The following is a 17,134-nucleotide window of genomic DNA, read 5'->3' as shown; positions in this document are numbered from 1 at the left end:
TATTCATTATTTATTTGTCATACCTCAAAGACCTTTAGAGAAAGGGGTTTTATATGGGGGTGGGCAAATCTACAACGTCAGTTCTTCTGTGATACGTTTGAACATGGTTAGGTCGGATTGAAGCACTGCTTTGGTGAGAAGGCCATTCCAGTTCCTTGATGTCAGGTTGAAGAAGGAAGATGCATGAGAGACATGTGAACTTGAGAGGGGTATACGGTCTTTTTATGGTTTCTTGACCTTCACAGTTTCTCTGGTGATGACATCATCACGTCGCTGATTGGCTCTTTGGGAATGAATTTGATTCAACAAAGTGTAGTCATCTCTTCTGGCAAATCAACAAAGTTCTCGCCGTCTAGGACTGCAATCAGTGGTGGGCTATCCAACTGTTTAAGGCAGAAGGTTACCCACACATTCCGAATACTGCCAAAGGCTGTTCCAAATATAAAGTCCTAGCGAAAGAAGTTTGCTTTCAAGCACTGTATTTAGATTCTACATGGCTTCCTTTAGCCTCTTCTTTGTCGCCTTCTCTAACCTATTGGATCACTACAAATTACAGCAGCAATTACTTTTGCATTATTTATAATATTTCAGACTTTATTTGTTCACATTAACTCAGTTTTGATCATTGCCAGCCTTCTTATGGCCTGTATTGAGCGCTAAACTGTGAGCATGATTTTGCTACCTCAGAAAAGCATGGCAGTTCCACACATTGAAAATTGTGCAAACTGCAGAGCTAAGCTGACGATTCACCGGTGCCTACTAACGCTTGGCTAGTGTGTCTGAATCAAAGCTATGGCTTTCCCCATTTTTGCTGCCGCTTTGTTTGCGTCTGAGTTTTCCGAAGCTGAGGGTTCTCTCGTTATCACTAGCATTTCATCTCCACTTCTCTCTTCTGCATATCTGCATCAAACACTTGGTACTGGTGCTTCACAGGCTCGAACAGACGAATTAGCCCTTCAGTAGCACAGGCGTCCCAAACGTGCAGCCTGCATACTGTCCATGACTGGAAACTTTCATTTTTGATGCAGTGATGCCTTCTCAAGACATATTTTGGTATTGACTTGAACTGTAGCACTTTCTGTTGATTGTTTTTTTTTTTTTTTGGCACTTTGAGCGTGATGCCAAGAAATGACATGTTCGGCCCCTGAAGTGCTCCCCATTTCAAAGCTGCAGCCACACGTCGTTGGTACATGGCTTGATCCCAAACCCAAAGGAGAATCATTTACTTTCCTGTCACTTGATTAAGATCACAGCAGGAGATGACTTGTTCACAGTAGTGGTGGATCTTTGCAACAACCAAAACCTCTTTTCCACTGCACAAAGCTGAAGAAGAAAAAGCAATTAATTCCCATAGACCTGTCACATCTACTTTTACTTTCTAAAGCAAACACAAATTAGCCGCTTCCAGTCACAATATTATCACGTAATACAACAGGGGGAACACACACAATGATATATTGAAGGCGAACTTGTGCCCAGAAAAGTAGCTATGTCACAAAGAAGAGTCTGCTAAAAGCGTTCCGCCTACGTGTCCCTTTCTGAACAACTACTCCGTCAGTCTTCCCGGCTTGTGGTCGTGCACCAGAGGCATGCGCTGCTCTGCCCAAGATGCGTGAGCACGCGCGAGGCACAGTAGACGCCTACATAGCGTCTCATTGGTTGCGAGGCACTGTAGACGCCCACATAGCGCCTCGTTGGTTGCGAGGCACTGTAGACGCCTACATAGCGTACCGTTAGTTCTCTTCGTAAAATAATTAGTAGGAGCAATCTCTGTGGCAATATGACCAACAAAGAAGCAGCAGCCATTCTCGCAGCAACAGCCAATACAAAGGCGATCCTGAATGGTCTTGCACGCTATGCCAAGAAGAGAGTTGCATGCACTTGTGGTTTTGGGACGTTAAACCCCACATATCATCAGAGTTGCATGCACTGCTTGATTTGTCAGGATTCCACTGTCTTTTATTGTGTGCACTTTTCTTATGCAGCCATCACAAGCGAGAAAGGCAAGAATAAAAAAGTGAAACCATACTTAATGACAGAACTTTGTGCCTTTTAGCCAAGCTCTTGTAAGGTGGCAAAAAATAGTACCATCTCATTCAGACCACTTGATGCACTTATGCAAAGACATTCTGGCCTCAGGTGCAGTCACGTAGCTTCCAACCACCAGAATAGATACTGCTATTTTCCTAGTTAATGGCTTCCCTAACTGAATTGAAAAACCTCAATTAGTGTATGGCGACACACTAATTGAGGTTTTTCAACCTCTCTCAAATCGCCACACACTGCGCCGGTTTGAGCACAGTGTGTGGCGACACACTGCGCTCAAACCGGCGCAGCCGGCATGACTCATCCGCATGCTGCTACACGCGTCCAATAAGAGACAGCACCACCGCAGTGCCATTAAAGGCTTTCGTCATCATTAGTGGCTATAAACCCAAGCTGCCAAGCTCAAAAGACAATTGTTTTTCTAACCGTTCAAGCGCAGCGTCGGCGTGCCCACCGCGCTGCCACTACCCTGCTAATAAACAGTTATGTTTCAATGTTTCATGTTGGGATGCATTCATACATTGACGCGACATCCCACACATGGTGGCCAAGAGACCAGACTAACTGCACCACCATGCCAGACTCAGAAGTCCTCTCCGCTCTGCACCAGCAAATACAACAATTTGCAAAGCAAGTTCAGGCTTAGCAACAGGTGCTTTAGCAGCAGCGCATGACCACTGAACCACATTCACCCAATGATTTCGCTGCACCCGGCTCGGGACACACCCTCCAAAGCCCCGTTCCGACCGTCGCTGCTGCTATGGCTGTTGCAGACATATCCCTGTCAAGCTGCCACCATTCTGGGCGGAATCACCCAAAGTATGGTTCATTCAAGTCGAAGCCCCATTCGCCCTGACACACATCACACGAGACCAAACCCGCTAAGATTATGTCGTCGCCCGCCTGGACGCCCGCGACGCCGAGGTCCGGGGTATCCTCGCCAACCCACCGACGGCCAGCTCTTACGAACACCTCAAGACCGAACTGACGCTCCGCCTTTCACTCTCAGATGATCAGAAGATGCGACGACTTCAGTCAGCAGAACTTGCATGGCACAACCCTTCGCAGTTCCTTCACCAAATTCACACTCTCACAGGCAGCATGAAAGTCCAGGACCCTTTCCTACGAGCACTTTGACGACTTCCGCCGACATCTTTCGAGCTCAGCACAACGAACCAGTTGACAATCGAGACGTACGGCTCGCTGCGCCTGCACATTCAGCTCATAAACCTAAGCCATAACCATCGTTGAAATTTTGTCATAACCGACATCGCTGAACCAATCATCGGCTCGGACTTTTTGGCACATTACAACCTCCTCGCAGACAGTGCCGACACGACCGTCTGATTGACGCGACCAGGGGACATTCCACACCAGGCCAGCGAACGGCCGCCCAACAACCAAGCATCAAGGTGCTCAGTGTTGACAATAACTCACCGTATCATACCATACTCGCCGAATTTCCCAGATTGACATGCCCCAGCAGAATGCCATGCAAAGTGCAGCACTCTACCGTGCATTACATCGGCCCCACTTCATGCCCCCCGGTTTTTCGCCGCGCCCATCACCTTGCCCCGGACCGCATATGCATAGCCAAAGAAAAGTTTGAGGCCATGCTCCAAGAAAAAAATCACCCGCCACTCTGACAGCCCACGGACCTCGCCACTCCACCTTGTCCCGAAAAAGACTGATGGCTGGCAGCCCTGTGGGGACTACCATGCCCTCAAAGCGCACACCATATTAGACAGATACCCCATCAACCAATACAGGATTTCACCCATCACATTCATGGCTGGCATATGTTCTTTTTTTTATTTCAGAAGTCTGCCCCTAGGCATAACTTATTATTAAAAAATACACCAACAGGTTTGCTTCGTGTATAAAGTCCAGTAGAGGACGGTAATGAGGTACACGAATCCAGTAGTCAAAGTCGAGTCGTCGGCCAGGCCTGAGGCCTGTTGCAGGGAAAGGACGACGGCGGCTTAATTGTAGACCAGTGCAGGTCCACAGTAAGTGTGAGGCAGTTGAATCCTGGATTGGAGCATCACAAAAGGGGCACGATGTCCCATACAGACCTTGGTACTTATGCGCCCAAAGGATAGTCACGAACGGGGTAAGCGCAAACCCAACCATGCTTGACTTAGTAAAGTCCTAGACACAGATATTTATTAACTATTTATTATTTATTTATTATTTATTTATTATTACGCTTTGAGAAGACGAGACGGTGGTGGCACCTACCCGTCGCCTTGCGTTTTACACCTTATCACCTTTGAGACGGGCGCGCACACCCGTCTCAGAGCCACGGGCTTTGTTTTCCAAGAAAACTGCCAGATGGCGCTCATGTCTCACGTGTGACATGACTTGATGGGTTTGTTCGCCTCCGCTGCACGCTCGAGGCACTCTAACGCAGTACCTCTAGAATACCACTCAACGATTTTTTTACGCAGAACATCAAATAATTGTTTTTTCACTCTCTCCACAACCGTCTTTTGACGAGATTTGCAGATTAACATGCAGATACGGGGCCAATTTTTTTTTCTGGTAGAGGACACAGCCCTCTGCGAAAAGTCAGACAGTAGAGAAAGAAAAACAAGAAGAAAGATCGTTAATGTAAATTAAGAAAAGCAACGGGCCTAAAACGGACCTTTGCGGTACACTACATGTTACTGCGGAATTAGGTGAACAAAATTGGTTAACCGTCACGTACTGACTGCAGTTAGAGAGAAATTCCTTAATCAATGTAAGTACATTGGAGTCGATGTTCAGCTGAGTAAGTTTGAAAATGAGTAGTTCATGTGAAACGATGCTTTCACGAAATCTAAGAATATGCAGTCAGTATCAAATTGAAGATCTGCGTTAATAAACAAGTCGTTAGTAAAACACAGCAATTCTGTTTTGCATGACACTGTTTTTCGGAAGCCATGCTGATAAATGCTAAAGGAATTAGATTCTAGAAATTCAACGAGGTGTGAGTATATGACATGCTCTAAGATTTTTACTGAAATCGATGTCAACGACATGGGCCGGTAGTTATTGGGGGAATGTACATCACCAGATTTATGCACAGGGGCCACCTTCCCAGCCTTCGAGTCAAATGGCAGTGTGGACATCTGTAATGACTGTTCAAAAATTTTTGACAATAATAAAGAAAAATAGACTTGGGTACACTTCAAAATTTTTGACGAAATGCAATCTGGACCGGCCGATGATGACACTTTCAAGTTTACAATGAGTCTTTCGACACCAACTGCATCAAAGATAATGGGGTCCATTGGCGAGAAATCGGCACTACCCGTCAAACCAGATGACATCCCAAAGACTGCAATAATCACACCCTTTGGCTTGTTCGAGTTTCCCTTCATGAGCTTCGGCCAGTAGAATGCAGGATAAAACCTTTCAGCATTTCATCGACGAAGTTGCCACGGCCGCGACTTCTGCTTAGTTTAGCTTGACGACATACTGGTATTTTTTCGCGACGCCGAAGAACACCACGGACACTTTCGTCTGCTGTACAAACGCCTCAACGACCATGGCCTACTCATCAATATCCAAAAAAAAGCACACTAGAAGCTTCCATCATCCGCTTCCTCGACCCCGAAGTTTCATCTGAGTTACTCGACCCCTGCTCAAACGCGTCTCGGATCTACAAAATTATCCTCGACCCACCACCTCTAAAGACCTATGCTGTTTCCTCGGCATGCTGAACTTCTCCAGGCGTTTTTTGCCCCACGCAGCCGAACACCAGGCTCACCTTCACGATGCTTTGGCTGGGCTACAAGGAAGCCAACTCTCACATGGACACTGACGTTAGCGAAAACATTCAGAAATGCAAAGCGCCCTGTGCACTGCCACGCTCCTCACCCATCCTGTGCCACACACGCCCTTGGGACTTTTCACGGACGCATCTAGCTTCGACATCGGCACCGCCCTCGTGTAACACGTGGACAACACCTGGCATCCCTTGGCCTTCTTCTCCAAGAAACTCGCAACTCCGAAAGCGGCCCCTTCAGCCACCAGTTTCACTAACGAAACCATGACCACCGCCCCGACAAATTTGCCAGCATACAACAGAGAACTCCTCATGTAACACGTGGACAACACCTGGCATCCCTTGGCCTTCTTCTCCAAGAAACTCGCAACTCCGAAAACGGCCCCTTCAGCCACCAGTTTCACTAACGAAACCATGACCACCGCCCCGACAAATTTGCCAGCATACAACAGAGAACTTCTGGCAATATATGATGCAGTGTAACACTTTTGCCGAAGCACAGCACTGCAGCATTCTCGAAGCACAGCAGTGCACCATCGATACCAACCACAAGCCTCTTACCTACACCTTCTCTCAACGTTGCGACAAACTCCGGCCTGTTCAGCAGAACCACCTCTTATTCATCGCACAGTTCGCCACTGACAGTCAACATGTCAGCAGGAAGGACAACGAGGTCGCCGACGCACTTCCACGTGTAGCCACCATCGACCCGGTGCATATAACAGTGGACGTCCTTGCCGAGGCTGAGACCACGGACGCTGAACTGCAGGAATTTCGCTAGAGCACGTCCTCACTACATCTGCAACAAGTCCCCATTCTAGGGTCGACAACAACAATCTGTTGCGACATGTCGACAGGACGAAGCAGGCCCTATGTACCCCTGTCTCATTGCCATGGTCCATTGCACCTGGACCAAGGTAGGCTATTTGCACACGGTAAACCCTAGTTGCTGAGAAATTTGGAAGTAAACAAAAGAGAGAAGAAGACAGGAAAGACTGGAAATGATAGATAAAGATGAAGATGTAGGGAGAGAGATACGAAAAGGCGACTGCCAATTTCCCCTCGATGGGTCACAAGGGTGCCGTCCACGTGAAGCTGTGGACAAAGGGTTGTGTTGCCTCTGCCGGGGAGCCTTAGAAGTGCAATCGCCCAGCGTTGGTTCAACCCCCAGGATTTCCTTTTCACAAGACATGGCTCAGGCACGCACAGCTAGGTGTGGAAGGAGATCGAACCCCCCCCCGCCCCCCGTTAGCTCGGGTGCGTTGTGTCGCCACACACCAAACGCCTACCCGCACAGATGCCCCTGCAGGGGTGTATCATGCTTCGTGGAGCTATAAGAAATGCTTGCCACAAAGAACAAGCATGCCACGAATATGGAGGCACTACCCTTTTAATAATTCTGGTGCTGAAGTAGTCTCACATCTGCCTACCTGGGTGAAAGATAGCCAATACAGTGGTTATTCCCTGCGCCCATGCCCTTTCTCACAGGTTGAAGAAAGTCGGGGTAAAATTTGGCATCTGAAAATGCAGGAGAGATGGGAGCTATGGAGCAAAGAATGGGCAGGAAGGCAGCCTACATGAAGATAAGTTTGTTCCCTGCAAGACACTTTTATAGTGTGGCCGAACTTGTATCGCACAGATTGATGATTGATTTATATGTGGAGTTTAACGTCCCAAAACCACCATATGATTATGAGAGACGCCATAGGTGGAGGGCTCCAGAAGTTTTGATCACCGGGGTTCTTTAATATGCACCCAAATCTGAGCACATGGGCCTACAGCATTTTCGCCTTCATCGAAAATGCAGCCGCCGCAGCCAGGATTCGATCCCACAACCTGGAAGTCAGCAGCCGAGTAACTTAATCAGTAAACGACCGCGGCGGGGATGTATCGGACCGATAGGCAGGTGTGTTAATACTAGACTGCTTGAGCACCAGAATTCACTACCAAAAAAACTTATCAGGCAAATATGGTTGTACATCATTTTACAGCAAAAGCTATCATCAGATCACAATGGCAGTGCAGTAGCTGTCAGATGCGGGTGTTCGTAACCGCTATTGTGTAAAATTATAAAAAATGAAAAAGAAAAAATTTCTAAGGATGTCGGCCGCCCTTACTCACTATAATCAACCTAGCAAGAGCATCTCTGACAGCGAGTAAATTTCCGGGCCTTCAACCTTGCTTTTCAATATCAAGCAATGGATTCAACCTGAACGTCACATACCACCAGTGGGGGTATGCCTCCCAACCCCTACCTAACCATCGCTAAGGAGATGAGTTGCGGAGTTGCCACTCTGTAATTGGAATGATTCTGGAATCATTCCACATTTTCACGACCCCGGAATGGAATGGGTACAAAGCTTGCAGGAATTGAATGGTAATGGAATCAAACACCTTTTGCCCAGAATTGAATGAGAATGGAATTGCATCTTTCAATAATAAAGCATGTTTTCGCCGAAGTGCTGTTTTTAAAACTTCAAATTAGTAAATCAGAGCCTCAAATTTAACAATGAAGCAGCATTTTTTAAATGGCATGACTGATTACAAGCACGGTACATTAATAAGTAATGCGCCTACTACAACTCTGTCCTTATCTTGACTGTGTTCCTCTAAAGTTTGGCTCTATTCTGCGTGAAATCGCGGTTGAGCGGAACTATGGCAGCAAAATCCCCCCCCCCCCCCTTTATGGCTTACAATTTTTTTTCTTCGGCGGCGCCCCAGATACAGACCCCAGCCACCTGCTGTTTCACCACCCTTCGCTTCTTTGTGTTGGCTTCTGTTGCCCTCGACAACTCGAATGCATAATCAAAAAAAAAAAAAACGCTTCTCTAGGCTGTGATACATATTAACGCTGGCGTGATACTTTTGTTCACTGCAAGCTTACGCACTGTCTCACCTAACCCTCTACCCCCCCCCCCCCTTTGCAGTAGTGTACCCCCCTGTCTAGACACATGGGCGCCGCCTTCAACCGAAACTCTGTCGACAAAGGTCTGTAGGCCAGCGCAGCACACAGTCGTACACGATGCATTGTGTGTGCTCCCCCTCTGTACAGAGAGAGAGAGAAAATAAACTTTTGAAAGCATTGGTTCCGGAAGCCACCTGAAGCAGGAAAGCCCATGCAGCCACGGTGGCACCTCTCCAAGTCCCGACGGAACGATTTGCGCCGAATAAAACCCATGTTCGCTCTGTTCTAGGGTGGGGGAAGGCCTGGGTGCTGCCGCCGCACCTGTTGGCGGCTAGAGAAGCACAATCATTATGCACTACCACACAGTCTCCTTCGTCCAGCAGTTCACGCTTCAGCAACTCACGTTTCTGAGGCAAAAAACATAGTTAGGTAGACGGCAATAGTTGCATTTCACTTTTTTTAGAACCAACCGTTCGAAGAGCCGTCACAATACGAGTTTTAAAACTATGAAGCGCCCATTTAGCTCCTAACAATTCATTGCCAAATTTCAATGAATATAATCAAAATCAAGAATCTTCTTTGCGCTCCTTGTACTGCTTGCAACCTTAATTGCAGCATTTAAAATATCGAGGGAGCTTAAGCACTTTTTATGACGTGAATATAGTGACCAAAGAACTAGCGACCAATTGCCGAACGTGTTCGGAAGAGCAGGCATTATAAGATCAAGCCCCAGAAATCAGCCATTTCTGAATTTCAAGCTGCGATCTGGTCATCTGGCACACCCATAGCTCCGGGGTGGGATTATTTCATTAGTATCATTATTTTCTTTTTGTAACTTCATTTGGTTCCTACGACTCTGCACATATCTATGTTCGCATCACCAAGCAAAGAGGACAGTAGGAAGGAATATGTTTTGCTACATCGTTAATAGATGCTACAGCAATATCATGCTCAAATTAGTCATGTAGGCCTGAGTACATGTTCTATCAAAGTTGAAGGCCACAACGCATTTTATAGATCCACCTTTAGCTAGCCAAAGCCAAGGGTAGGTGTGGTGGAAAAGTGTGAACAATCTGCCAGTTTGTAAAGAGAAACCATGGCATAAGTTAGCTTACAAACAAATGCATTATTCCTACAGATACTGAAGGCAGAAACAAATCATCCTGCACATTTGTTCCTATTGATAACCGCACACGAAAGTAGCAAATAACTACTCTATGCACAGCTTGATCTCACGAGTAGTTTAGTACCTGACGCACGTAAATAGCCTTTGCAACAAGGAACACATTGCATACCTGCACACAGGCAAAGACAAATTTCTCTTCACCACAACAATTCTTCGAGGGGTGCTTGACAAGCGTGAGTTCTGACAAGCGTGAGTTCTGACAAGCGGTGCGGCCCACTGGTTCGTATTCGATGCAAACGCACAAGGTGCCTGAGCAGCGGTGGACTGTTCCATATAATGCCAGCATGTCTAAATTGTTTTGTTTTCCATTAACCAAATTTTAGTTTTCTCCATAATCACGATCACTCCAAACGCGTGGCAAAACTGCTTAGTCTTCCTGTACACTACTTTTGTCAACAAAAAAATACGCTATGTCACCAGTTTAGCATTAAAAAATTTAAACATTTAGACAATTTTAAACATTTAGACAATTTAAACATTTAGACAATTAAAACATCCCCATTTGTTCAAACATGCTGACCATGCAAATACTATGTGTAGCAGGAGAAGGGTGGTTTCACTGCACGAGATATGCCACCCAGCAACTAAACCTCGACCTTGGCAACTTGTTTTGTGTACTTTTGCAGGTCTAAATACATCTCATGACACCATCTTTCTGGCGGCATTCATTTTTAACTAAATACAACTATCTATATGCATTTATGCATTTCCTGCAATGAGGAATTGCAGGAATGGAATTGAACTTCGAGTCAGAATGGGCCAAGTTTTTTTTTCATTCTGAGAAATCAAAAGGAATGGAATTGCGGCAAGTCTCAATTCCCCGGAATATAATTGGAATGTAATAGAGGCGCCTATTCTGCAACACTGCTAAGGAGCCAGTCTGTGCTTTCGGCCATGACACTGGTGACAGTGATGGTGGTCTAGGCTCTTATTATATTATAGTGAAAGCTGTTAAAAGATCCCAAAAAGAGCCGATTTTAGGCACCCTACTTATACGCCGCCGCCCATGCTGGTGTCCGTAACTACTACGCTATCACGACAAACAAGAAAAAAAAGCATGTACTTAGAAAAAAAATTCTAGAAATGTATGGGATTTGAACCTGAGGCCTCTTTGTGACAGTCGAGTATTCTACCACATAGACATGCTAGTTCTTGAAACTCCTTCTCAAAAACACTATACCGGTAGGGTTGACAGGCGGGCTAGTTGGTACAAATTCATAATGGAATAATTGGAAGCGCAAACCAACGGGACACAAGAGAGTTTGTCTCCTCTCTTGTGTCCCGTTGGTTTGCGCTTCCAATTATTCCATTATGAACTATACCGGTGTCATGTAGGGCCAGGAACTATATTACCATATGTAATATAGCGTCGTAGAAGAGTAACCAAGCATCACGTAGTGTTAATCGGGCAGCGAGTGGGTCGCTGAATGCTTCAAACCTATTATAAAATACTCAGCCATAACTAATCCTCATCAGCCACAGCCCAAAGTTGGCATAATGCCTTAGATATGTGTTGCGGGTACTTTGCTTATTCACAGAATAATGAATAGTGGCATATTGGGTACTTCTTTAATTACTGAAAGTTACAGTAGTGGGTACCTTGCATTGGGAGAATTAGAATTGGGATAATGGAGTAGTTACAAGTCAAACATTTAGTCAAAATTGTCCCTAAAATGGATTTGTATGAGCAGAATAAGTGGTGATGACAAACAACTCGACTGACCTCTTAAGCTACACCAGTCATGAACAGCGAAGTGACTAGTTTTCAGAACACAAGAAATTCGACTGTGAACACAAAGCAATCCCGCAATCAGTCTGGCCATGCTTAATTTCACACAGACTTCCTCGTCAGAGGGTAATTTGCTGGTTTTCTATCCGCACCCTTCGGCATGGCCAACTATAAAAGTGTCGAAAAAAGACGGTATGCATGTTTTATTTTTCAGAGAAAGGAACTGCTACCAACTGACACCAGTGACCCAAAAGCAACTCTAATACTCGTCCAGAAAAGCACCATTAGCGGGAAAATTCACAGCTCCAGCTTCCCAAAAGGTTGAAAGTGATAGAAGGTGGTATTTTCTACCACTTGAGAATTATTATTGGCAGTCTTAAATCATATTCACGGGCATAATTAAAGTGTCCTGTGCCAGCATTAGCCCCTTTTTTCCTATCTGGTGCATGGTTTAACAAAGTAAGCTTACAATGAATAAAACAGGGCTAAAAAGGGACAAGAAGAGACAGGCACGTGACTTTGTCTGTCTTCATATTCGTCTACTACCCAGTCCCAACCAGCCGAATCAAGCACACTGCTAAAGTAAATAAAGCATGTCAATGAAAATATCCGGCAAATCCTACAAATTAAGGGAATCGATTTTATGTAATGCAGTCGGTAAGTAAAAGCCCATGCAGCCTTTTCACTTTAAGCCAAGCATTGCAAATTAGATTGATGTTCGTGAAAAGTTAAAAAGAAGTCTGGTGTCTCCCGCTATTGATATATTCATAATGATATTGAGGTGTCAGTGCCTATGAAACTGAGATTCTATTACATTATTTAATTTCGGAGCCGGATTCTCTCTATGCACGCACAAGCACACAGGGTGGACCAGCTAACTTGGTCCAAGATTGCATTCTACGAAATATATATCTGTTGTATATTATATTCGTGTATGCTTACAAGTTGTATTTTTTTATGAGTAAGCTTCAATTACTTTGTTAATTGAATTACCAACTTGTTCCATGCTTGCTCTAATTGGCAAAATATTCACTAGGTTACAGCTCACCTCAAATGACCCCAGATTAAAACATTTGTTTTTAAATAAAATTTGCCTGTTTCTTTTTTAAAGATACAAAAGCATACGAAACATGTGGAATAGGAAATAGACATGCTTGTGCGCCGCTACTCTAGCGCCTTCAAGCGGTCTTTAGTTGGCGTATGTGTATATATATATATATATATATATATATATATATATATATATATATATATATATATATATATATATATATATATATATATATATATATATATATATACATACATACATATATATACCCCTACCAAAAGATGTTACGGGGAAGATTTATTCACCGAGAGCTGGTCTTGCTAACGGCTTAGAGAGCACACAGTCAAGCAGGCCAAAGGGAGAAGCTCGAGAGTTCAACCCACAACAACCACGTTGTCTTCTTCATTTGGGTGCCAATTCAGCTGTGTCGGGGCGACAGTTCCATACACGTATCAATATATATATATATATATATATATATATATATATATATATATATATATATATATATATATATATATATATATATATATATATATAGTATCATAAGTGCAACTCGGTCCCTACCCCGCTGGGAAAATAAGAATTCTTCGCCCATGATCGTAGTGATATGCACAGATTGACATAAACACCATAATGCTTCATGCCTTTTTTTTTTTCGCCTTTATCATTTTTGTTGGCCGAGTGTCTTCGCAACTCGTAGTCCCTATCGATAATTGCATTGGAGCAACCGCGGGTTCGCTCGCAGCTATCGTGGCAAACTACGTTCGTTAGTAATCAACATACGCTGGCCACGAACGTCCTTTCAAAACTAGGTCGCTTTTTGCTATCAATGACTGCATCTGTCACAGTTTTGTCGTCATTGTTTGCAGAAACAAGCATCGCTTTGACTGAGTGAGCGTTGGACTCGCATATACTTTCGAAGTTCCGTCAGTTCTTCGTCGTCATCAATGATCGCTATGAGAGTGACCACGATTTCTTTAGCCGTGCACGCCCTTCCAAAGCTTCCAGCACGTTGCTCTTGGCAATTGCTACCACACAGCCATGCTTCTGCTTGACGGCCATTGCTCGACAATTTGGTACCAAATTTCGTATCACCTGGCGCAACGGGAGCCAGAATCGGATTGGGTTAAATTTTTGTTAATACGGCCAAATCAAGCACTGAAATTTCAATTTCTGGGAGATTTCCCAGCCATTGGCATTCAGTTTTTGCACAGTCCGAATTTACCTGATGTGTACATTTTTTCATGCAAACTTTGCATGTTGTCTAGAGGAGGCTGTCATTCCACTAACCCAAAACATTTGAATAAAGCATGCATAGAAAGCATTCTTACCTGTCTGCTACGTACCACTGGTGCATTATATTCAAATGATGTGTGTATATAAGCACAATTCCCAAGCAATCGTGTTTAAGCAAGTGGGTAAGACACTCTGCTTTGGAGCAGGTAGCCTTTGGTTTAAAAGGCATGGGCCCCAACAAAACTTTTGTTTGACACTGCTACATTTCCTTATTTATAGCTTACGTGACAGACAGGCGCACACAATTTACTCACTGATTCGACAGATATGCTAGTGCATTTAAAAGAATGCAGCACATCACTATGTGCACTGATTCTTCTAAATAAGCAAGTGTAATATACCATCAACACATACAGCCTTAAGAGAATGTAAACACAGTAACAGAGGCCAAATATTCGCATTAATTGAAACACCACATTCGTGAGCTGTCTAAATACTGGGGGCATTCTTAAAGGGGCTGACAACCAATTTTTATGGTGAACGTTTTCTTTAGTGCAATGAATTATTTACTCATCACAGTGTCGTATTATGGACTCATGGGGCAGAAAACATTGTGAAACATTTATAATAACAAAATTTCACTCTCAGCTTTCGTATATACACAACAGACGCTGCGAACAGTGAGTATGACAGCGGTTCATGTCTGTGCACTTCACACGCTGCTTTTTTGCATGAAATTTCTTTACATCACAAGAAGCACTGAATATGGAGCGGATAGATACAGTAATAGTGAGCAACACTTATGGCACACATAGAAGCATCATACTTGGTACAGCAAACAAAATGACTCGACAGTACAGGCTCTTCCACTACACTGCATGACATACTGTTTTTCTTGTCACACTTAAACACAATTTAAAAACACAATGGTACTGAAATTGCAAAAAAGATGTTTGAATCTGTCACTCTATTTCATGGTATTTTGATTTCGACAAGGATCTGACCACATGTTCTGGCCAGTAGGCATGTTTTCACTGATAAGGAAGTTGCTGCCTTCCCTAAACATTGACCAGGGGCAGACATCACAGTTTACATAAATATCCCAATGAAATCACATAAACGTTTATCTTCAGAATATCTGCAGCTTTCAAACAGCAAATTTGTTTAGAACAGTTGTCACATTCTTCCATCACTTAAGGCTCCTGTAAATGTTCTTGACCCATATTTTTTAATACAAACAAATCCTTTCTGAAAGCCGATTCTCCACTGAAGTCTAAGCTGAGTAGCTGTCGAATCTGGACAATAAGAGTTCAAGCCACTTTGAACTTTTATCTTCTGGAATTGCACCAAGCCGCAATGTTCAAACCACTAGCTTGCAAAACATTTAGGTACACTGAATTCACTTGTCTGAAGTAGAAAAATGAATCAACGCTTACTACCCGAGCGATCGAGATCTTGTTCAACAACACTACCGCTCTTTTTTTTTTTTTTTCTTTAGCAAGGCCAAATTGCGATCCTGTACACTCTGAATGCACGCTTCTTGGTCGCGTTTATCGCGAGTGCTTTTAGCATCAAAGATAGGCACCAGTGACGAGTAGACTCACCGGTACTGATGCGTGAGGGCGCCCCCCTTGGATTTTGTTGTGGTGGCGAAACATATGCCATCGGTTTCACAAGTGTGATTGGGGCAGATATCACAATAGCACTTGAGGCCTGCAAATGAAAGCAAAAGGCGCACAGCATGGCGACGCCGTTCCCGGCTGGCATCGCAATATCATGCGTGCCGAAAAAATGCTAGCCATTTCTCCGGCTAGCAGTAGCCGGACTACGCGCTCGTAGCCTAACAAGCAACTTCAACACGGCAAGCACATTACACTTACCCAGACCCCCCTCCATGGCTTCGATTTCGAATCTCGAACGCTGTCTCCTGAATTCACTGACACTACATGTGACTGCTACGATCTCAAGCAACAGTATTTCCAAAGATGAAAAGGCATCGAGCGCCCACAGAAACAGCCTTCTTGCATCGATCCGTAACAGGCGATGCGCGCAGCGATGCGACTAGCGGGCTACCACCATGGAGTTTCCTAAAAGCATTTTTTTACAAACCAAACTCGCCATAGAAGACTGGCAGATCACGAGGCTAAAAATCCCTCAGATATCACCAGCTGTTGCAAATAATTTCACACGAAGCACGTGATTAGCAAGCAGCAACCAACATCATTTGCTTTGAGCTGGGAGCTCAAAACAAATGAATACGCTTGACAATTTTTTTAGGGCGGTGGTGGCGCCGCGCCACGGAAGCGTGCCAAAACACAATTTTGTGACTTTCGCATAGACCGCAATGCATGGAGCCTGCTGGCGAGTGAGCCCACTACCCTCTTCTAGCTCACTTTAGCGTAGCTACAGTGAACTAAAAAACCTTCTAGAACACTGTAGCGTAGCAAAACCTGTCGGCGGCGGCGCACTGACCCCTCTGCGCAAACCTCTAGCCAACGTTTATAGATACTTTTCTTCAGTTTCGGAACTCTCCGCTTCGCTATGGTCCCTAGAATACAACATAATCTAGGGACCATAGCGTAGCTTCGCCTCGGGCAGCAGGCGGCCGGCTGCAGTTCCCGCCACCGCGGCGCTGCAGTCCAACTTAGCGCCAAGCATACGAGGGTCGTCTGCTACAGCTAGGCGCGGTGTAGCCGATGAGCAGCGTTTACACAACATTGCGACTTCTTGGTTTAGAAACGAGGACTATAACGTAAAGCCTAGAGTCGGGTGCGGCATCTTGCCTGGTCCTTGGTAAAAATAATAGTTCGCATAAGCATGGTGCTAGGCGAGCATTTGTCAATTAAAGAGCCGTATTGCCACCTTCTAACTTCTTGTTCTTCCAGGTAGTAAAAACAAAATTTAGAGCTCAATTGTATTAGCCACGTCTCACCGAAGCCCAGGTAAAAGCCGTGACTTATATCGTTCCAGCTTAGTTGTTTAGAAGCTATTTGTGCGAGGCTTAGCATAGAGATCTACGACCTTACATTAACTTCGAGCAGCAATATAAGCACCTCGGCGGGCCGTACCCTAAAAAAAGTTGAAACCGAGTCATTGCTGTAAGGTATCAGCCACGTTTAAAACCCCGCTGAAATAACTCTATTTCTTTTCTTCATTTTTAAAGGCTGCCCGTAGGTAATTTTTTTATGAAATAATACACATACCTG

The 17,134-nt window shown here is 44.6% G+C and overlaps 1 protein-coding gene across 3 annotated transcripts in view; it reads right to left on the bottom strand.

The window, feature by feature from the left end:
- Positions 1-16,193, bottom strand: part of babo (TGF-beta receptor type-1 babo) — a 136,842-nt gene extending 120,649 nt beyond the window's left edge. For 2 of the 3 annotated variants that reach the window (XM_037426565.2, XM_037426568.2), the window contains exons 1-2: positions 15,809-16,191; positions 15,533-15,641 (exon numbers count right to left, since the gene is read on the bottom strand). In XM_037426565.2, the coding sequence (XP_037282462.1) occupies positions 15,533-15,641; positions 15,809-15,824 (125 nt within the window). In that variant the 5' untranslated portion in view covers positions 15,825-16,191. Of the gene's footprint in view, positions 1-15,532; positions 15,642-15,808 lie in introns of all 3 variants that reach the window. The other variant, XM_037426564.2, reaches the window with a different exon arrangement.
- Positions 16,194-17,134: the final 941 nt, after the last annotated feature.

This window comes from Rhipicephalus microplus, chromosome X (assembly GCF_043290135.1).
Source record: "Rhipicephalus microplus isolate Deutch F79 chromosome X, USDA_Rmic, whole genome shotgun sequence".
Lineage (NCBI taxonomy): Eukaryota > Metazoa > Arthropoda > Arachnida > Ixodida > Ixodidae > Rhipicephalus > Rhipicephalus microplus.
This window is presented reverse-complemented; position numbering and strand designations above follow the sequence as displayed.